This window comes from Brassica oleracea, chromosome C3, assembly GCF_000695525.1.
Source record: "Brassica oleracea var. oleracea cultivar TO1000 chromosome C3, BOL, whole genome shotgun sequence".
NCBI lineage: Eukaryota > Viridiplantae > Streptophyta > Magnoliopsida > Brassicales > Brassicaceae > Brassica > Brassica oleracea.
The window spans coordinates 12504435-12528277 of NC_027750.1; the positions used below are offsets into that span (position 1 = coordinate 12504435).

General features: G+C 36.6%; 2 protein-coding genes and 1 pseudogene across 3 annotated transcripts; 2 read left to right on the forward strand and 1 right to left on the reverse strand.

The window, feature by feature from the left end:
* The first annotated feature begins 824 nt into the window (after window positions 1-824).
* LOC106331306 (myosin-9) lies at window positions 825-4807 on the forward strand. Of its 2 annotated transcripts, none has more exons than XM_013769626.1 (18): window positions 825-979; window positions 1136-1326; window positions 1587-1634; window positions 1794-1856; window positions 1983-2045; window positions 2139-2201; window positions 2299-2361; window positions 2465-2527; window positions 2624-2686; window positions 2784-2846; window positions 2942-3004; window positions 3102-3164; window positions 3271-3333; window positions 3416-3481; window positions 3576-3635; window positions 3828-3938; window positions 4027-4119; window positions 4206-4807. In XM_013769626.1, exons 2-18 carry the CDS (start codon window positions 1138-1140, stop codon window positions 4587-4589), a joined length of 1581 nt encoding a protein of 526 aa, XP_013625080.1. In that variant the 5' UTR covers window positions 825-979; window positions 1136-1137; the 3' UTR covers window positions 4590-4807. The 2 variants fall into 2 exon arrangements, with proteins under 2 accessions (XP_013625080.1, XP_013625081.1); XM_013769627.1 differs by having other exon boundaries at window positions 1590-1634; window positions 4206-4805.
* A 143-nt stretch (window positions 4808-4950) lies between these two features.
* Window positions 4951-6237, reverse strand: LOC106331316. The gene is made up of 3 exons (XM_013769638.1): window positions 6072-6237; window positions 5615-5818; window positions 4951-5539 (listed from the first exon to the last, which is right to left on the reverse strand). The coding sequence occupies exons 1-3, from the start codon at window positions 6196-6198 to the stop codon at window positions 5217-5219; spliced, it is 654 nt and encodes a 217-aa protein (XP_013625092.1). The 5' UTR covers window positions 6199-6237; the 3' UTR covers window positions 4951-5216.
* Window positions 6238-15385: 9148 nt separating this feature from the next.
* Window positions 15386-18714, forward strand: LOC106329903 (annotated as a pseudogene).
* Window positions 18715-23843: the final 5129 nt, after the last annotated feature.

Below are 23843 nucleotides of genomic sequence, written 5' to 3' on the forward strand. Positions count from 1 at the left end.
CATCTAATCCTGCAATCTTTCCAACAGAATCACTCTACGCAAACATGAATCATCTATTTTGGCGAGTTATCCCAAAGATGGATGATCATCACTTTGCGTGGATACTTTGGTACATATGGAAAGCAAGGAATAGTAAGGTATTTAGTAATTTGGATATTAATCCTCGAGATACTCTCGGGAAGGCCGAGACAGAATCTTTTATGTGGGCTGATGCACAGGTGACTCCTGAGTCACATGACGCACACCAGAGAGATTTGGCTCCCATACCGGTGAGACCGGGCAGATGGTGCTTCTCTGATGGCTCATGGAACGCAAATGATAACTTCTCGGGACAAGGATGGTATAGCAACTTACCAGGATTTGATGGTTTGATGGGTATAAGAAACACTAGAGCTAGTCTTTCATCTCTCCATGTAGAGTTTGAATCACTAATCTGGACAATGGAATGTATGCGGAATTTGCGGCAGGTTCGGGTCACATTTGTAACAGATTGTTCTCAATTGGTGAAGATGATTTCAGAACCAGAAGAATGGCCAGCGTTTGCAAACTACTTGACAGATATAAAGACCCTTAGTACTGGATTTCAGAGCTCGGAGATCATCTATGTACCAAGAACGCAGAACACATAGGTGGACAAACTAGCACGGAGAGCAAGAATTCAACCGTCGTTCGTCGTTCACATGGATGCAGAGCTACCTTCTTGGTTAACGATCTATATGAATCTATTTTCTTTTGTTATGTAAAAAAAAAATGTAAGAAATTAATACTCTTTTATTAATTTAGAAATGGTTCGCTCCGAGTAAAAAAGAACAAAGAAGCTCTTTTTTTCTCATTTCCGTTTTGTCTTTTTCCTCATCCGAAAATCACAAAAAGCTTTGCAAAGTTTTCGTGTCGAATTAGCACTCCCTTCCCTCGTTTCACCCATCCCCTGTATCGCAAAGCAAAGCGTTTTCCTCTCGTTTTCTCGCCTTCAATTTGAGTAAAGCTTGAATCTCTCCCTCTCTCTCTCTCTCTCTCTCTCTCTATGTGCATTCAGATCTGACTTCGATGAAAGAAACTTTTAGAGATTCTTGATATGATTTTTTTGATTCAACCCTCTTTTTTTTGTAACTGATTACGTTTTTCTTGGGATCAGGTATGGATGATGAGAAGAAGAAGAAGAGAAACAAGAAGAAGAAGAACAAGCAGAACAATAGCAAACGTGCAGACGGTGACGCTATACCTACCGAGGATGGGAATCATACCGGAGACGCTGACATTGCTCAAATCAACCAAGTCCCTGATTCCATTCAGTTGGAACCATCATCTCAACAGATGATCATCAATGTAAGTTGTCAATGTCTAGATCCAAGGAACATTGACTGATTAATCTCTTAGTGTATATGTCTGTCTATACTGTTGGATATTGTTGGCCTTTGTTTGTGACCCATTACATGATTTATTGATTGCAATGTTATCAATGTGTCTACTTGTAAATCCATTTCTGCCGGTTTGTATAGAGATGGTAGACAAAAAAAAAAACTATGGGAATAGTCCTTGAGCATCCCCTCATGGTCTGATACTTTAAAATCTTATATTATTGAAAGCAGGCAGATGAACCTGGTGTTGTTGACTACACGTCTCCAAATAGCGAGGTGAGATTATGTCCTCTTGTATGAACAAAGTTTCGTTATTTGATATAGTTTTTGTTAGCAGTAGTATTCTGCATTGTTTTTTTTTTGTTACGGTGAAGAGTCTCTTCGTGTCTATCTTTTGGCTTGAATCCCTGAACTAGTTTTGTAATGCTCCTGTAGGCGGTTCTGGAAGAAACAATCAAACAGTTACGTGATGAGATTGGGTCCCACCTTCAGAAAGTGGTGATTTATTTTTCTCTTGTTAAGCCTTTTCTTGTTGGTTTTATAAAAGAAACATATCCATTACCTAGTTATGGTTCTTTCCTCCAGTGAAATAGTGACAATATATGAATTGCCATGTCTTCATAGGCTGTTTTTGAAGAAACTGTTAGACGCTTGGAAACTGAGAATGAAGCTCACATTCAGAAAGAGGTTACTTAAGATTACATTAACCCTTTGTCACTACTTTACTGTTTCCTTGCTTCATCTGCAAGCGAAAGCAGAAGCTAACATGGTGTTTCACAGGCTTTCCTAGAAGAAAGGCTTGAGCATTTGAGAACACAAGATGAAGCTCACATACAGAAACAGGTTAGCTAAGAATACAGTATACAGCCTTTGTCATTACTTTGCTGTTTTCCTGCTTCATCTTAAAACTGAAAGTTGAAACCAACGTGGTGTTTCACAGGCACTGTTAGAAGAAAGGCTTGAGCATCTGAGAACAGAAAATGAAGCTCACATAGAGAAAGAGGTTAGTTAAAGAATACAGTAAAGCCTTTGTCATTACTCATTACTTTGATGTTTTCCTGCTCCATCTTCAAGCTGAAAGGTGAAACTCAGATGTTGTTCCACAGGCACAGTTAGAAAAAACGGTTGCGCATTTGAGAACACAAAATGAAGCTCACATAGAGAAAGAGGTTAGTTAAAGAATACAGTAAAGCCTTTGTCATTACCTCGCTGTTTTCCAGCTTCATCTTCAAGCTGAAAAGTGAAACTAATGTGGTGATTAACAGGGACTGTTAGAAGAGAGGCTTGAGCATTTGAAAACAGAAAATGAAGCTCGCATTCAAAGTGAGGTTAGTGAAGAAATAGCATTTACCCGTATTCACATCTTTGCTATTTATCTTCGTTATCTGCAAGCTGAAGATCACAACAACATGTTTTTTTTTACAGGCACTGTTAGAAGAAAGGCTCTTGCATTTGAGAACAGAGAATGAAGCTTACATACAAAAAGAGGTTAGTGAATAAATGTCATAAATCCATATCCACAGATTTGCTATTTTGCTGCGTTATCTGCAAGCTTAAGGTCAAAATGACGTGGTGTTTGACAGGCACAGCTAGAAGAAAGACTCTTGCATTTGAGAACTGAGAATGAAACTCTCAAACAGAACGAGGTCAGTGAAGAAAATAGCGTACAGCTGTATGCATATCTTTGTTATTTTCCTGCAAGCCGAAGGTCAAAGTAACACTGTGTTTTAACTGTTTATGCAGGAAAAGTTGGAGGAAAGACTTGTTCAGTATAAAACAAAGAACGACGTGCTTGTTCATGAAATGGTGAGACATCTTCAACCCTGGGAACGTTCCTTTTGTACCTACATTACAATTCAAATGGAGCAACATGTTATGTGTAGTTCTGACGCTTTGTTAAAAAAATTTGCAGTCTAGTACAGAAGTCAAAATGAGACAATTGCTTGACGAAAAATCTACCTTCTCTCAGAAAGAGGTACGTCACAGTTGCATATTCTTCAGTTATAATACATTCTCTTTTCGTATAAGCGTAATCAAAATTTCATGATGTCAATCAGGCAAGTCTAGAGAAAAAAATTCAACAACTTCAACATGATGAAGAATCTTCAGTTGCAGCTGCGGAGGTAACTCTATCTTACACTAGAAAGCGCATTTTTAAGCAAAGTGTCTTATGAGTTAGAACCATGGTATACTCATCATATACATTCAATCCTGCAGAAATCATCCATAGAAATGATTTCGAGCCTGAACAATGAAATTGGAACACTTCGAGCACAGGTATGTGTTTCATCTTTTATTTGGAACTTTTTAAAGTGATTTTCTCATTTCCATGAGTGGCTCATTGAATTGCTTCTGAACGCGTTATCCTAAGTGAAAGTTTAGTTCTAAATCATGTAGAACCGGAAGCTCTGCTAATCATAATACTGCATAGATTTAGTCTGATATGAAGATTAAAACCAAGTTTGGCAGGTAATGAAGTTGGAAGAATCTAGGAGTAATCTTCAGGAGCAGAACAATAGTCTTGTGGAAACTGTGTCCAGTCTTCAAGTCCAGCGTGAAAACCATGACAATAACGTGAAGGTTAGGCTTTGATGTGAGACTATAATGCCTTTTCCAATGAAGTTCTCAGAAAACAAATGTATGAAAAGGTTTGTGATGGTTGATACAGGGTGCTTCTGAGGAAGAACTAAACTCACAGATTGAAGCAGCTTGTACTCTAGTTGAAAAGCTTATCACTGAAAATGCTGAACTTGTTGAGAAGGTAAGGTGTGCTGATACTGAGTTACCTACTTGCCTTGTTAGTTGATTGAAAATCTCAGTGGTTCTTGTTTATTACTACATTGTCAGGTGAACGAGTTGTGCATTCAGCTAAACCAATCGCAGCGTGCTTTTGCTTCACCCCCTGAGAGCCTATCAATTGAAGTACAGAAGTCTGATGCCTTAGAGGAAATACCCATTCACGACGAGATGATTAGAATTGATGACTCTGGAGACATGGAAACTGCACTGGTAGAGAGAAACTTGACAGAAGAAACAGTGCCGGTTTCTGTGAACCCGAATGGGGAAATAGATGTGGAATCACAGGTTGCAGTAGCTGGAGAAGCAGAAGAAGTAAGTGGTGGTGTGCCTCTGGTGGACGCTCCACTGATCGGTGCGCCGTTCAGGCTCGTCTCGTTTGTAGCAAGATACGTGAGTGGTGCAGATTTGGCGGAAAAGAAACAGTTTTTGTAAAACACAAAACAACACATTTTGGAGGCAGAAAAGATGCATCAAGTTCTGTATCTCTCCTCTCTTTCTCTTTTACTTCACACATACACTCAGTGAGGATCGTTGATTAGCTTATTGCACAACACTTAACAGGACACAAAGGTTTATTATATTTTTTTTTGGTAGGATAATGATGGTGATGATGAACTGAATACATCAAGTTGCTGGATGTCGTTTTGTTTTTCTTTCTCAGAATTCAAAGGAAACCATGAGAAAAGAGTTTCAAACAAAAGTTCTTCAGCCATCTGAGCTAAGATGTATCATGGAAACAGCAAACTCAATGATCGTTAACCATGTGTGCATTAGACACATTATATTACACCAGAAAATCATTAAAAAAAAAACACAGATTTATAACCGTGTTCTGAGATTACAATCTACTCAGAAATAATGTCAAATCCAGAATTATAAGAAAGATATGGTAGTTTTGGATCTAGAACACTCAAGCACAAGTTGCAATACTGCAGCAGCTGCAATGGCCTCCTCTGTTACAGACGGGTTAACGGTACGTACCAGTCATATATTGCAGCTATATATGAGACTGGTCTGGCTTCAACCTCTTTGCTCTCTACCTTGGTTGACATCTTATGTCTAGCCTACCCTTTTCGCTCCTTGTGAGCTTGTTCCTCCTCCACCCTGGATTTTCCTTTGTTTTTGAGAGCTTGTCGACAACTGGCCTCCGGTCGGGTCTTCAAAAAGGCTTGTCAGAAACAAGGTTGACCTTTCACCAGGAACCAGCCAATCCGGTTCAGTTTTGGATAAGAGAAGACCATGTGTATTATACAAGCTTTCGAAAGCTACAATCGTGCCTCTAACGATGTTTTTGGAGAGGACAATAATATTTGAGTAAGGATATGACAGTGCCCAAAATGATATGTCCACTAGCATCGAAGATATTCTCGCATAGTCATCACCTGGAAAGAATGTGACTGATGAGATATTAGATTGTTTTAAACAAAAAGAATGTTTAAAGCAATTAATTCATTAACCTTCGGGTAAGAAATCGAATTCGACACAGGTCTCGAGACCATTAGGTAGCAGTTCACCAGTATCAACGTAAAGATAGATCGACAGCTCCCCTTTATAACCCTGGTTGACAAGAGCGTTTTTCATAACGCCACAAAACAATACAGGGTCGACACCATTAGGAATAGGGTAACCAGCCATGTCCCAAAAGACTGATGTCTTAGCGTCTGCATGCAAACGAAAAAAAAAACGATATTAAACAATTAAGAGGACGAGGAAGAAATTAAAATAAATAAATCAAAATTTTACTATGACAGCAGATCGACGATTAGATCATACACTAGTTTTGTTACAAAAAAAAAAAAAAAAGATCAGACACTAGTTTAATTACGATGACGTCAGATCTCTCTATGAGATGAAATCTAATTCAGATCACCGACGGATGATTTCAAGCAAAGAGGTAGAGATATTCTTACGTACTTTCGTATATTAGGACCGGCGTAGGCACGGGTTTGTAGGTAAACTGCGGATCAGACATCATCTCGGTAAACAGCGGATCAGTCATGCCTTCGTCCATAACCATGTCGAAAGGCTGCGGAAAAGACATGCTTTCGTCGATCTTAGCTAGGGTTTGCTCTGTTCTGTGGTTACTTGTAACTCTCCTTGTCTTCGTCTATTTATCCAATCTACCCCCTCCATATATATGTCAGTGGGCCGACCAGTTCAAATTGTAACCTAGCCAAATAATTTCATAATTTGCACTGGTTTATATTTTATTTTAAGTAATTTTAATTATATTGGCTTAAGAAGTATACCCTATATATTATTTGTAATAAGTCAATAACTAAATGAAATGGAGAAAAAAAATTATCATTTAGTTTAAAAAATTTTGGGTTAATAATATCAACATCAATTTGGACTTCAAATACACACAAAAACTTTCGTCCAAATCTTTAAATATTCATTTTGTGTCTCTTTTACGAACGTTCATATTTTCCAAAAAATAAATAAATAGAAAAGTCAAGTTGCAAAGAAAAAAATACATAAACGCTTTAATATGTACGAAATTCAACGGTTTGTCTAGTAATCTCAGTTTCTACACGCTCAAGGCATGAATAGTTTATCAGCTACCACCCTTAAACATAACTTTTGTAAAGATAATTTTTGTGGTTGTTAGCAGATATTAGCGTTTTGCAACAATCATTAAAATAAACACTTTAAATCGATTTAAACCGTTCTAAGTTTCTTATATTCAAATGGATAACCCATATATACCCATAACCATTTATAATTAAATTTTAGTTAGTAATATATAGGTTTTTTCTCTCCAATTTCAAAATTGTTTTCTTCCAAAATTATTAAAATATTTTTTCCACCTAAGTCGTAAAATTATGTTCTTTCGCTAAATCCGTAAAATCATGTTTTCCTGCCAAAATCGTAAAACTATATTTCCACCAGAATCGTAAAATTATGTTTTCCTTCATAACTCTAAAATTATGTTTTCCTGCTAAAACTGGAAATTACATTTTCCTGGCATAACCTTAAAATTAAGTTTATCTGCCAAAATAGTGAAATTACTTATCAGTTACCACTAAAACCAAAATTATGTTTTTTTTCCGGGCAAAACCGTAAAATTGTATTTCCAAGCTAAATTGAAAATTTATATTTACCCGTCAAAACCGTGAAATTGTGTTTTCGCACCAAAATCACAATTGCAATTTTCCACAATTGTAAAATTACGTTTTTTCAGTGAAAACAATAAAATTATGTGTTATCCTCCAAAATCATAAGATTTTGTTTTCCTGCGAAAACTGTAAAACTGTGTGTTTCTCTCCAAAATCAAAAAAATTGTGTTTTCTCACCAAAACGTCTGTTTCTCGATAAAACTATAAAAACTATGTTTTCTTGCCAAAATACATAATTGCTATTAGACAATTATAATACAGAAGATTGTCTCTGGAAAAAAAATCTCAAAAGGTATTTGCATATTCAATAGCGATAGAATTGTTTTACAAATCAAGAAATCATTTTCTGGATTTTCATAAAAGATGAAAAAATATAAAACGTAGGAGATAAATATGTGGAAGCACCATATATATAAGAACAATAAAAGTAAAGAATTTTTCAAAAAAAAATAAAAATTAATGACAGTTCTTCACAAACAGCAGCTAAGCACCGCGGCGACCCGTCTCCTCTTCCGCTAAGACCACATATGGAACTTTAAGCGCATGTTGGGCCCGTTGGGGGAAAGAAGGTATGAGGATGTTCAATGGCAAAATAGAAATCTCTCTCTTCCAAACTTTCAATAACATTCCAGACCTTGTGACGTTCTAGGATGTTTTGGTTTTTAGTGATTATGAGCACATTTGTTCCTTGAGGATAATGGGCCATTGCCCAGAAAAGAAGCTCCACTAACATCATGTTCATTCGAGCAACTCTATCCCCTGGAAATAGTAAAACCAACATATATACACATTAGTTAGAATAGATAGTGAGAGAAAAAAAAAAGTAAAAAATACCTTCAAATATTTTGGAATAAATTCCGGCTTCCAAATACTTGTCAAGCAATTCTTGGGGGATGGTTTTCTTGTCACCAAAGTAACCCTTGATTTTAATCCGCCCACGATAACCTTCTTTCGTAATAGCTGTTAAGATATTCTCTTTAAGCACATGAAAATTAGGGATTGAGAAATCCTCGGCGTCAAACATAACATACGTGGAACGCACTGCGAGGACAAAGTAATATCATCAAGACATAATAACTATGAACAAAAAAAAAATCAGATCGTGAAAACAATGGAATTTTGTCTATAATGTAACATATGATATGACGAAATTAATATGATACGATGAAATCTAGTATATTGTCTAATTTTAAATCCCATATAAGAACGAAATTTATTACGATGACAAATCGATCGGATGAAATCTACTCATGATGAACAATTTCGAGAAAGTGAATCGATCTTACATATCTCTTTTCTCTGAGGCTTGGGGAAAAGTCTGTCCATCGTTTCGTCGGTGCCTGTGGACATGGTTTCTACTCTGCGAACAAGAAAATAGGAAAACCCTCCTCCTCTGCGTCAATCCTAAATATCTTTATATATAAAATAGAGTTTGAATCCCTCCTACAGTGTCCACCTTAGCTGCCAGCGCACAAATTCGAGTCCTATAATTTCGACATGTGTCCTCTTTCTAAACGCTCCGTTTCATTTAAATCAGAGTGTGATCGTATGGGCTTTACATGTTAACGGACCGTAATGTTATTTTATTAGCCCAGTCCGAAAAGTTGAACAGGTATGAATATCCAAACGCAACGTTTTCGCTATTAGAGTTACACCCATCTCACATTCGCCGTTGCAGACGAAAACTCGATCTTGTGTTCCGACTGTGATGTTTCACCTTCTTCTTTATCATTCCGTCAGAGACACGATCCTGTTCATCTTCCTGATTGAGAGAAACTGGAAACGTTTTCTGGTTACGCTCATGCGAAGAGTCGTCTACAATTGAAGCATCAGCTATTGACGGTCTATCATTCATTGCTTTCCCATTTACTGCGATCATCATAATCTTCAGCTATAAAAAGATATGTTTTTCCCCATGAAATTCATCCGTTCTTTCTTCTCATTCATAAGCTTTTTTAAGAAATATACCTTTGAAAATGGCTAACCCCTCTGTCCTCCTTGCCGATTGAACGCCGGCGGTTGTCCCTCCACCGTCGATGTCCGCTTCCTTAGTTTTTGGGAAATCAGGAGTGTGAATTGCGGCGGCGAGCTAATGGGGTTCACATGCTCCTCCTCGAAGCTCAGGTAAATCCACCGTCAAAATCATTATGTATTTGGGAGATGATAATTGTTTTGTTTGTTGAATATGTTTCGCGTTCTTCATGTATTGATTATTATACTTTTAAACCTAACTTTTCTTTTAATGGAGATCCATTTGTTCATGTCTTCATTATCAAAAAAAAAATTCCATAAGATTCTGTTATCTTAAAATAATTGGACAATGATTATTGTTTTGTCTGTTGATTCTGTTTCGCTTTATTCGTAAATTCATTATCAAGCTTTTAATCCAAACATTCAGTTCGAGTGGGATCCATTTGTTTATTTCTTGATTATCAGAAAATCTTCCCCGAAGTTTCTTTTATATAGTTGATGATGAAATTGGCGATCTTTATATGCATTAAAACATTATTTTGAGAAGTTAGAGGAAGAGTCCCCAAAGGATAACTCCGTCGTAGTGGTATGTTACTTCTGCCACACCTCTTATACTATAACATTTCAAGAAAGGTTTTCTATTCTTTAATGCTGAAATTGATTTATCTTGATGGCAGTATGTGTTACCCTACGAGCTTCGCCGTAACCAACGAAGTTGAAAACACCGACTCTGACCAGACATTAGCGTGACGACCATTCGCATTGACAAGAAGGTTTTCACCGTCAAATAAACACCAGTCATTGACTTACCGAGAGATATTGAAGCTGAGATGAGAAGATGAAGGCTTGAACTTAGGCAAACCATGGACATGTACAGCTCAGCGTCGAAAGAAGCACTTAATACAAAAGGACGGTTAGAAATATAGGTGTCAAGCAGGGATAGTTGATGATGAGCAAGCTGCTCTGTCTAAAACTTTATGACTCTCATGTTTCTCTTGAAAAATTAGCATAAGCTGTGGAGAATGTAAGAAGCTCGAAGATTTGAGGAAGCTAGGAGTGCTGAAGCGACAGTCCTGGCTATTCCAAAGATGGAGAAGGCCAAGTCTAGAGCTACAATGGAAGCAAGTGAGAAAGCGCAGATGATGGTGGAACTAGAAGGAAGCAAGCTGAAATGACCAAAAAGAAGGGAATCGCACGAGAAATACGGTGGTTTAATTCTTTCGTACATAACGATGTCTGGTACAAAAGATAAACTTGATCACAACCCTATTGCCATTAGTCTTTCGCTTTCGTACGTATCCTGCATATGGGTATTTGGTGTATGAGTTCATGGAAAATGGAAAATGGGAGCTTAGAGGAAAGGCTTTCAAAATAAATTACTTTAGATACAATTACAAATCATTAAAATAATATTAGATAAAACTCACACAACGTAAAACATTTCCCATAACACATCTTCTCGACAAATGACACCTGCTAACCTAATAAAAATAATCAGAGCGTTGACACATTTGAAAAGAAATTCGTGCAAGCACACCTCTTATGTATATAAATAATTAGATCTAATAACAAATATCAAAACTAATGTTATACTATTAAGAAAGCTGAATCCTTTATTTTCCTGATGAAATTTCATCAAAAGAAGTTGTCTAAAAATTTAACACTATAATTTGTAAAAGTTTATTAAGTATTTCACGTTTGCATCATCTTATTGTTTAAAACCAAATTTATTGATAAAATATTTAATAATCCAAAAAAAAAAAATTGATCAATTTTTTAAAAAACTAACAGAACATTGACATCAATCTAAAATAATATTTTGGCACATAATTAATCCGAGATTTTTGTACTAAATTTTTATTTTGCTTATTATCAAAACTATTACTACAGTAGAATAAACAAATAAATTATGTAAAACTATTATGTATTCATAAACATGTCTTCAATATTAAGATAAACATAATCTATTATAAGAATAGCAAAACATACACAATGAAAATTAATATTACCTTAAATTAAAGTAAGCTAAACATTTGGAAATATTCGTTAACATTAATTATCTATTTATGTATTTTTCGGTTACTATCCCGCCTAGGCCTAGGACTTATTATACGAGATCCGGATTCGATCCGAGATCCACTCTGGATCCGCTCCGAAAATAGGATATCTGGGGTGCCCGGATCCTAATCCGGATAGTAAAATCTTGGATCCGTGCAAACCGAATCCGAATATCTTAATTTTTAGGTCCGGATATCTGGATCCGGATCCGGATCCGTATTTTTAAAATACATTAAATTTTTAAATTTTATTAATATTTATATTTGATATATTAATATTTATACATGAATTAATCTTATAATATTATATTTTAGTTTTTACAATATTATAAACATATATAAATATATTTATAAATATTTAATTTATGTATTATATTAAAAAAATTAGTATTTTTTGTTAAAAAAATTATTTTTAATTATTTTGACGGATCCGGATCCGGATATCCGCGGATAATAAAATATCGAGACGGATATCCGGAAATCACGAATCCGGATCTGGATATAAATCCACGGATCCGACGGATCCGGATCCGGATACCCTAAATTTTCCAGATATCCGGATCCGTCCCAGGCTAATCCGCCAACCCTAGTATATTCATATAAAGGCCCACGTGTTTTCTATTGGGCTAGGCGCAGACGAAACGATGTATGAAATAATCTCTTATAAACGCTACTACTTCAAAAGACAGATGTCTTTATTAGCGTCTGCATGCAAACGAAAAAACAAAACGATTAAACAATTACGTAGGACAAGGAAGACAAAACTATATATATAAATCAAAATTTTAATATGACAGCAGATCGACGATTAGATCATACACTAGTTTAATTACGATGACGTCAGATCTCTGTCAGATGAAATCTAATTCAGATCACGGCCGGATGATTTCAAGCAAGAGGTGGAGATATACAGAGAGATATTCTTACGTACTTTCGTATATTACGACCGGCGTAGGCACGGGTTTGTAGGTAAACTGCAGATCAGACATCATTTCGGTAAACCGCGGATTAGCCATGCCTGTTAATACGTTTGCTTACTTCACAGTCGTAGATAATTTATAAACCTTTATAAATCCTACTAGATTTATTCCCTTATAAAAAGTTATAAGATGATTATGTTTTTTCTTCTCACAACTTAATCGACCGTGGTTTGATAGAAGTTTGCTTGAGCAATCTCCTAAAACATAATTTCGCCCCTACAATAGTGTGTAGTTTCGTAGGCGTCTATCTTGAAGATACAACAATCGATCTCCCTACAACATACCCGTATCGAGACCCTTGCAAACTTTACTTTGAATTTTCTTTTAGAAACTTATTATAGGGAAGAAGAAGATTAAATCCAATTGATTCTAAGTCATCTTCTCTTTCAACTATCTTTTATCTATCCCTTCTCGTATTGCCCTTGATAGCTTTCACTACAAGAATATCCAGTATTAATTGCGGCGGAAAAACGCTATCACGATACCATACCGTTATTAGGTACGCTGTATCATCGGCCGCGATAATAGGTCCTCCACTTAAGATAACGCTTTTCCTTTCCGCTACAGTATGTTTTAATTAGATAGCGGTTGCCCTTTTGTTATATAAATATTTTAATATAGCATTTGATTTCCGATATTCGATGCCTTTTTTTTTACAGATTTCATTTTTGTAGCGTTCATGATTTTCTAAATTTTTAAATCATAATATAATTAAATCTAAGTATAAAATGGAAATTAATATTAAACATAATTAATATTAAACATTAAAAGTTTACATATCCAGTTGACATACATAAACACCTTGAAGTTCAACACATCCAACGACACAAACATTCCCAGCAACACACCAAAGTTTTCAAACATATCTATCAAACATACAAGCATCAGACAAATATAACTTTGTCACTAGGCCAAGCCACAATGGTACCTAGAGCATCGAATATGAATTCAACTTCTGCATTTGGTCTCCAAACTCTTGCATCTCCAATCTTTGCCACAAGAACGAAGACCTTGCAAGCATTTTCGCCTAACGGGACAAAGTGCACTCTATCCTCTGGATTTGTTGAAACGACACAGCCTTCAGCGACAATATTTGCTGAGCTAAAGCAATCCAACAAAAGTCACTTCTTCTCTGGACTTGATTTACCGGTGTCCATGCTGTTAGTAGCACTCTATCACCAAAAAATGGCAAGCAAAGCATAAGTCAAAAGTTCATTACAATTCCAACCCATCTATTTGAATGTTCCAAAAGTTTACCTGAGGTGAAGATGATAATGGCGAAACTCTTTATGGTGACTGATTAATAATATCTATCTTCTGAGTTGGCCAAGCGATGCTGAGATGAAGTGCATCACCAACGGTAGACATCTCAGGACTAGCTCTCCACAAATAAGCCTCCTTCTTAATCACCTTTTCAATCTTGACAATTACGTCATTGGGTCCAAGGGGAATATTGTTTACATCTTCAATGGTCGACCCTCAAGTATTAGATCATTTGTCTCAACATCTTCATTGCGGTTTATCTTTTCTTGAACTGGTACAGAATTCTGTAGAAACTGTAAGCAGAATGCTATACATTCTCCAGCTAAGTATCCTTCAGCCATACAAGCTTCTGGCCTTGCATAGTTCTTTACAAATGCTTTAATAGTCTTCATGTACCTGCATATCAAGAATTTAATCAGTTATACAGTCTATGGTTTAAAAAATAACAAGAGAAGACCAAAACACAAAATTTACAGTTAGTACCTTTCAAATGGATACATCCATCTAAAATGTACCGGACCACCCAGACGTGCCTCCCTTGCCAGATGTAGGGGAAGGTGAAACATTATGTCGAACAAAGATGGGGGAAAATACCTCTCCATTTCGCACATTGTCTCTACAAGCTCAGTCTCCAAAGATATTAGCTTCTCAGGGTCTAGAACTCGCTGACAAAGTCTGTTAAAGAAGCTGCACATCCTTGTAACTACAATCCTTGGACCATCCGGGAGTAAGCCTCTCAACGCCACTGGTACTCAAGGCTATCCCTGTAAGTAACAAACATTTCGAAACATCAAACACCTTAATACTTAAACAAAAAAATGAAAATATATAATAAAACATACACATACCTTGGTAGCCAAACCCAATTCTTGTCCATTGTAAAAATAAACTAGTACTCCAGATCCAAGTGTACGTACAATACACGAATAAGGTTTCGTAAATCACTAAAACAGAAAATTAAAATCTCATAACAATATGGAAGGAACGAGAAGCTCACCACTAAAATAAGTGTACTCCTTTGATTTGAGAAGATATCTGCAAAAAAAGCATCGAGTATTAGTAAGAAGAAAACTTAATGACGAAATTGAAGAACCCTAAATTGATTAATCTTAGTATAAACCGTAGATCTAACAGATGAAAACCCTAAATTAATTAGAAACGTATTAAAACCCTAAATCAATTCGAAAATTGAGGACAAAATCGAAGAACCCTAAATCAATGAAAGCATTGTGAAGAACCTTCTTCAGAGAATAGACGGCCTTATCATCATTGCTCGTGATGAGAATATCATCCACATAAACCAAGACAACAATGAAGACAGAACCAACAGGCTTGACAAAAAGAGTGTTATCAGCGTGAGTCTGCTCAAAACCATCACTGATAAGCACCTTTAAAAAAGTATGATACCATTGTCGACTAGCTTGTTTGAGACCGTAGATGGATTTATTCAACTTGAAGACAACATTAGGTGGAAGAGTAACACCTGGTGGAGGAGTGTAGCCAAGAGGAAGGCTCATGTAAATCTCTTCGTCTAACCCCCGTGCAAAAACGCATTTGTAACATCCATTTGCGTGAGACTCCATTTATGAGCAGCTGCAAGCTTCAATAACATCTTGACAGTAACAAGTTTGGCAACGGGGGAGAACGTGTCAATATAATCAACACTAGGTTGTTGCGTGTATCCCTTTGCAACCAAACGAGCTTTGAATCTGTCCACAGTGCCATCAGCGTTGTATTTGATTTTATAGACCCATTTGTTGCCGATGACATGCTTCCCTTCAGGTAAATAAACCACATCCCACATGTTTGTATCCTCAAAAGCAATCAGCTCCACATTCATGGATTTTGTCCACTTGCCAGATTTCATGGCTCATCTTTCCACTGCAGGTACAATACCTTTTCCCTCTTCTAACCTACGTTTTGAGAACAACCGCCTTACTTTTCAACATCAATGCCTTTCTTCTCTTAGTACCCGTATTCCTAGTGGTGCTTAGATAATAGATAGCGGTGCTACTTGTCATGTATGTTCTGATTTCACATTTTTTCAGATACTAAACCGGGTTCTCATACCACAGTCACACTTCCTAATGGTACTAGAGAGGTCATTAATCATATAGGCACAATACATCTTTCTGATCGTTTGATTTTGCGTGACGTTCTCTATGTTCCATCTTTTCAGTTCAATTTGATTAGTGTCAGTACGTTACTTTCTTTTGTGATAGCAAGTCAGCTCTTCATTTGGCGGCAAATCCTGTTTTTCACGAGCGTACCAAACATGTGGAACTTGATTGCCACACTACTCGGGATCGCATGAAGTCTGGCTATCTCAACACGCTCCATGTCACCTCCGCTAACAATCTTGCTGATATTCTGACAAAGGCTTTGCAACCTGCTCTGTTTTGATTCCTCTTGTCCAGATTATCAGTCTCAAGCCTTTATCTTCCTATTCCTGCTCCAGATTTAAGGCTTGTGGGGGCGTATTATGATAGTAACCACGTGATGTCCACGTGAGGCTGTTGAGTCAGAGACGTTTGCTTAGTCTCTGTTTATTCTCTACTATATATACACATTGTACATTAACATTAAGAAGATATTTTCATTCCTTAATCACATTGTTAATAGAAAGGTATTGGGAGATCTCGAAGATCGACCCAAATCCAACTGTCAATATTAAGATATATATCAATATATTAGAATAAAAAAATTACTATTATCTATATATATTATTCCATATTAATTTAGGAAATTAGGTTACAATATTCACTATATAGACTACATATATGGTAACTTATTTAGTCTAATATAAATTTTCTATAAATACTTTTGTGTTTTTTACTGTCATCAATTTGTCAAAAGGCTTCAGCATTTGAGAAACAAAACGAATACAAATTGAGGGCTTTTTAGAGCCTTCGGATAAAGGAAGGTTCCGATACTCACATAGGTATTTAAGCCTACTTCGGGGATCTGAACAGGGACAATCTCAAATTGGTCAAGTGGGGACTGCGCCACCAGCCCTATTAGCCCGAGTTGTGTTAAGATAAGTGGCACATCTTCAAGCTGAAAGGTGAAACTAATATTTGTGTTTTACAGGCACTGTTAGAAGAAAAGCTTGAGCATTTGAGAACAGAAAGATCACATTCAACGTGAGGTTAGTGAAAAATAACACCTGCCCGTATCATAGCTTTGTTATTTCCTGTATCATCTGCAAGCTGAAGGTCAAAATAACATGTTGCTTTACAGTCACTGTTAGAAGAGGGGCTCTCACATCTGAGAACAGAGAATGAAGCTTACATAAAAAGAGGTTACTGAAGCAATAACATAAATCGATTGATTTGCTATTTTTCTGCATTAATATCTGCAAGCTTAAGGTCAAAATAACACGGTGTTTCACAGGCCCTGTTAGGCAAAAGGCTCTTGCATTTGAGAACTGAGAATGAAGCTCTCAAACTGAACGAGGTTAGTAAAGAAAATAGCGTACAGCTTTATGCATATCTTTGTTTTTTTTTTTCTGGATCATCTGCAACCGGAAGGTAAAAGTAACATTGTGTTTATGCAGGAAAGTTGGAGAGAAGACTTGTTCAGTTTAAAACAAAGAACGACGTGCTTGTTCATGAAATGGTGAGACATCTTCAATCCTCGGACGTTCCTTTAGTACCATCATTACAGTTCATATGTAGCAACATGTTATGTGTAGTTCTGACATTTGTTAAAATATATTTGGCAGTCTAGTACAGAAGTCAAAATGAGACAACTGCTTGACGAAAGATCTACCTTCTCTCAGAAAGAGGTATGTCTCCATTCATATTAAGATAACTGTTGCATCTTCTTCAGCTTAATCAAAATTTCATGATGTCAATCAGGCAAGACTAGCAAAGAACCTTCATCATGATGAAAAATCTTCAGTTGCAGCTGCGGAGGTAACTCTGTCTTAAGAGTTAGAAAGCGCATTTTTAGGTAAAGTGTCTTTAGAGTTAGAATAAGATGGCCATGGTATACTCATCATAGACATTCAATCCTGCAAAAGTCATCCAGAGAAATGATTTCAAGCCTAAACAATGAAATTGGAACACTGCGAGCACAGGTATGTGTTTCATCTTTTATTTTTTATGTGTTTCATCCCAAGTGAGAGTTTATGAAGATTAAAACAAAGTTTGGCAGGTAATGAAGCTGGAAGAGTCTAGGAGTAATCTTCAGGAGCAGAACAAAAGTCTTGTGGAAACTGTATCCAATCTTCAAGTCCAACGTGAAAACCATGAAAGTAATGTGAAGGTTAGGCTCTGAATACTCCCAAATTGCAAAGTTCTAGTTCCAAAACATTAATGTGAGACTATAATGCCTTTCCAATGAAGTTCTCAAAAAAAAATGTATGAAAAGGTTTATGATGGTTTGATACAGGGTGCTTCTGAGGAAGAATTAAACTCACAGATTGAAGCAGCTTGTACTCTAGTTGAAAAGCTTATCACTGAAAATGCTGAACTTGTTGAGAAGGTGAGATGTACTGATATGGATTTTACTGAGTTACCTACTTAACTTGTTGGTTTATTGATAATCTGACTCGTTACTATTATTACTACATTGTCAGGTGAACGAGTTGTGCATTCAGCTAAACCAATCGCAGCATGCTTTTGCTTCAACCCCTGAGAGCCTAGCAATTGAAGTACAGAAGTCTGATACCTTAGAAGAAATACCCATTCACGACGAGTTGATTAGAACTGATGACTCTGGAGACATAGAAACTGCACCATTAGATAGAAACTTATCAGGTGTGACAGAAGAAACAGTGCCGGTTTCTGTGAATCCGAATGGGGAGATAGATGTGGAATCACAGGTTGTAGTAGGTGAAGAAGAAGAAGCAAGTGGTGGTGTGCCTCTTGTCGACGCTCCATTGATAGGTGCACCGTTCAGGCTTGTCTCGTTTGTAGCAAGATACGTGAGTGGTGCAGATTTGGCGGAAAAGAAACAGCTTTTGTAAAAGCAAAACACATTTTGGAGGCAGAGAAGATGCATCAAGTTCTGTACCTCTCTTCTCTCTTACTAATCATATACTCAGTGGGATTGTTGATTAGTTCTTTTTCTTTTTGCGCAACACTTAACAGGACACAAATGTTTATTGTATTTTTTGGTAGGATAATGATGAACTGAGTACAGCATGTTTGCCCGTTGTAGTTTGTTTTTCCTTAACATTCAAAAACAATGAGAGTTTCTGATAAGTATCATCAAGCGTACTATCGAAAGAAGAAGAGACAGTTGAGGTCGAAGGAGGATGAGTTGGAAGAGTTACCATTGGATGGAGAGGGTTTGAAGATACTTGAAGTGGAAGGAAATATCTGAAGACTCTAAAGGAGAGAGAGGGTTTAGAAGTCTTTGGTATATTATAAATAAGAGAGGGAAATGTATTTTCCGTTTTCATGCTCTACAGTCGCTATGAGACTGACGATTGCTGTTGAGTTCGCCATGAGAGCTTCACCGTAATCGTACTTCAAAGCTTTGTTCATTCACAGTTTATAAAAAGAGAGTTTACAATCGTACAGATCTGAGAGTAATCGATAGCTAAAACGTATCAGTTTCAAACATAAGTTCTTTAGCCATCTTGAGCGGAGACATGAATCATCATGGAAACAGCAAACTCATGATCTTTACCATGTTTGCAATAGGCGCATTATTACACAGAAAATCATCTAATAAAAGAAACACTGATTTATACCATGTTCTGAGATTACAATCTACTAAGAAATAATGTCAAATCCAGAATTATAAGAAAGATGTGGTAGTTTTGGAAAGTAAGACGTAGAAGATTTGTAGCTTTAAGGCCTTACAGTAACATAAAAATCAGCCTGAAATGATGTGAGCTCTTACTTTAAATAATTTGAAAATTTGCAAGATGGGAATCTCTCCTTTTTAGATATGAGAGTACTTTTAAGTTGAGCATCTTAAATCTTCCTTAATCCATGGTTATTCCCTTAGTTCCAGACTCTACTCCTGAAGATCTATACTCTGGTCTGGCTTCAAAAAGGCTTGTCAGAAACAAGGTTGAACTTTCACTAGGAACCAGCCAATCCGGTTCCGTCTTGGATAAGAGAAGACCATGTGTCAAATTCAAGATTTCGAAAGCCAAAAGCGTGCCTCCTAAGTTCTTTTTGGAGAGTACAATAATATTTGAACGAGGATATGACAGTGCCCAAAAAGAAATGTCCACTAACATCAAAGAAATTCTCGCATAGTCATCACCTGGTGGAAAAGAATGGGCGTGATGATGAGATATTAGATTACATACACACATAAATATAAGTGAAAACAAAAGATTGTTTAAAAACAATTCATTAACCTTCGGGTAAGAAATTGAATTCGACGCATGTCTCCAGACATTTAGGTAGCAATTCACCAGTATTATTTTTTTTGCTAAATAGTAAATATCATTAACTGAATAATGAAATTTTGATTACAATAGAAATTGAAATCCAAGATTGCTCAAAGAGCTGATCTGATCTTAAAGGCCGCAAAAAAAGTAAAAGAACCTATAGCATCCATGAAAGATCTAAGGATATTGCAACAATACACTTAGAACTAAAGCTTAGCAACAAGTATCAACTAATTTCCTAGCTCAAGCGCTTCCTAAACCCTTTGCTGATCGAAACCTGCAGAGAAGAGGAGTTTGGCTAAACGGGGATGGTTTGCCGAAGACTAACCCGAAGGTCTCTCGGGCTGCGACGACGGAGAGCCTGGCTTACACTCCGGTGCTAGCTGAGGAGGGACTTCGTTGAAACCAAACCCAATGCCACTCGGAAAGTAGCTGTCTAACTTGCCAAGATGTCTTCACTTGAAATAGAGAACATGAAACGATGGTCAAGCGTAGTCGGTATAATGCACCCCAATCCGACTATAAGCTAACCCATCACGGCCGTCGGAAAGAACAAACCGGAGCTTGAAGAAGGAGATGAAGAACAGGAGAAGTCTGAAGACCCTCAAAATAGGCTAGTCACACCAATGGCAAGTCTCAATCGTCGAATATCAAGAGGTAGAAGCATCGGGACTGTCCTCAGAGAACCCTAAGCATCCAACCACCCTAAACTCAACATAGAGAGAACTGAACTAAGTTGACAGGAGGGAGCCATGGTAATGATACCTGAAACTAAATTCAGAGGCCCTCAACGGAGACCACAACTCCGCCGCTCTCTGAGGACGAATCCCCTGAGGAGAGGCTCTACACCCTTTGAAGCTTTGTAGCCCTAGAACTCGTCGGGAGGCTGGTCGGAGAGAGGAGGAGAGGTAGCTACTCTCTCAACCTAAAACTCGATGACTAGCGATTCAGATCTGACCCAGATCCAAGGCCGACGCACTAAGGAGTCAGAAGATTAAGGCCACCGGGGACTTCTACTTTCGCTTAAATCTGAAAAACAGAGATCCAGAGTCACAAGAACAAGAAGGAAGCGACGCCGTAAGATAGGATCGGTGGTTGTGGCTGGAACAAGAAGAATCCGGTGGGGCAGGAGACCAACGGTGAAAACTATGTCGTCGGCCTCCTTGAAAACGAACGGCAGAAATGGGTGAACTAGGGTTTGACGGCTGAGTGGGGAGAGACACCAGAGAGAAAACTTTCTCTCTCTCTCTTGTTTTTTTATATCTGTTATCGTAAAGATAGATTGACAACTCCCCTTTATAGCCCTGGTTGACAAGAGCGTTTTTCATAACGCCCCAAAACAATACAGGATTGACACCAATTGGAACAGGGTAATCAGCAATGTCCCAAAAGAAAGATGTCTTAGCGTAAAAAAAAAAAAAAAAAAAAAAAAAAAAAGAGATGTCTTAGCGTGTGCATGCAAACAGAAAAACGATATTAAACTATAACGAGGAGAAGGAAGACAAAAATAATCTGCATAATATTTCCGCGTCACAGGAATGTATAAGATACTTAATAGAAATTTAGATGGCATATGGGATTCATACCTCCTTCATTTGGTCATCCAACTGATCCACAGATTTCTTTGCATGCTGTCTTCCAAAATGCTGAGCATCAAATGCTTTTAAAGCTTCATCATGTGCCGGTTCATGGGTACTTTGGAGATGTTCTTCAGACATAGGTAGCCGCAATTTTACCTTCCTCTCATGGTACTACTGTTTCACACATCTCTCAACGATATCTTTATTGAAAACTACAACTAGTGACCCTGTTGATGGGATCTCTCCTTTGTTTAACGCATCCAGTATCTGCAGATTAGAGCAATCAGAGATTCATAATTGCAGCACACAAAAAGACAAAAAAAAAAATGACGAAAGCAACATCTTGTCCCTACAGGATATTAAGATAATCAGAAACAATGTTTCGAAAGTTTCAAATGATCAAGAATAAAGAATCAGAGTTAGGGAAGTACCTTTACTCTGCCAATCTAGTAGCATGAACCAATGAAAATAGAAGCTAGTCAGTATTCATAGAGGCATATTACTAACAAAAGAGAAGGTAGAGTACTATAGAGCACACCTTCCATAAATTCTTCTGCTAACTCGACCGCAAAGGAGAGCCGAGAAATGTCAGCTTCGCGTATCTGATGAGAACTCATATTAGAAACAGAAACATAGATGAAGTTCTTTCACACACTAAACTAGTTACTCTTTATGTTTACACATCCTTATATGCAAACTTCCTACTACAAGCTCAAGATTAGACACCTTCCCTTGGGATTGCATGTCATAAACTAAATTTGACTGTGATGAATTTCCGACGAACTTTTTTTTTCGACCAGATATTTCCGACGACGGTTTTCGTCGGAATTTGTCGGAATATGGCCATTCTGACGACATTCCGACGAATATGGCCGTCGGATTTTGAGTGTTTTATCGTAGTGCATAAACCTCAAAAATTGACCAAGGCTGAATCAAACAGTTACGCACGTGGCAACTTGAATAGCAGTATCTGTTGGTTGTGATGTAATTACTTGTTAGTTCTGAATATATTAATACTCTATCTTGGGATGCAGACCTTCATATGGTATACTATATCAAGAATTTATATTACTTGATATAAAGATAGGTCTGCATCCGAGTTCCGGTCGACTCTTTTATTATGCAAACAAACTTGATGCAATTTGTTCCACATGGGACAGATTAAAGATATAAGACACAGAAGCTCCTTGCATCCAGACTTTGAGTTTTTGCAGCAAAGTCTCCATGAAGACTTTTGGTTTGATTGCATCATCAGATGGTGTTGATGGTTTGAGAAAGAGAAGACCCTTTTGGATATAATGCAAAGAGAGCAAGAAGTGATCCATTAGTGTAAAATGGTATGGCTCTTTCCATTTTTCAGGGAAGGTTTTGGGTATGACAAAGCATTCTGAGATAATCTTTACCTCAGATGAAAAAGAAGAAGATCTGCACGGATCAAAACCAAATTTATTCCTTTGGTACTCATGCATGGAAATAAATATATAATTTATAATGGTAATTTTATGTTTAAGAGCTTTGAACCGTTTTGTAATTTATATGTATGAAAAATTAATAGAAGATTTTTTAACATATATTTTATTTTGCTTATAAACATTTTGATCAATTAGATTATTTTTTTGAATATATTATATTGCATTTATTCATCTCAACTAAACTATAATTTAAACTAGATTTTGACCCGCACGCTTGTGCGGGTGTATTTTTTAAAAAAATAAAAAAATATAATGTTATTTTCTTTTTATGTCACTATTTAAAGTTGAGCAAAAAACTCGAATTCGAAGAATCAAACCGATCACAATCCGAATAAGTAGTACTAAATCTGAACCGGAATTGATTAAATATCCGAATTATTCAAAATTTTGGTATTTGAAGAACTGGAACCTAATCCGATCCGAACCGAAATATTTTGGGTATCCAAAATAGATTTATATACTTATATATATTAATTATTTTTAGATTTAATGTATATAAAAACATCCAGAATATATATGATACTTTTAAGTTCACATAAATGCTTGAAAATATTTACAAATAGTTAAATGTAAATATCTTAAATAGTTAAAAAAATACTAAAAACTCAAAAAATACTTAAATAATTATTAATTATCTATCCAAATATTTAAACCAAACTTATTTAAATTGGTTATCCAAATCCGAACCAAATCCTCAAAGATCTGAACTGAATACGAAATCCCAAAAAGACCCGAGAACGAACCCGAACGCCCACCCCTAATCACTATTATATATCCTATATGTGTCATCATAGGTTACAAAATATGTGTTATCACATAATTAATTGTATTTTATATGTACCATCAAATAAGTAATTATATATATATTAATTATTTTTAGATTTAA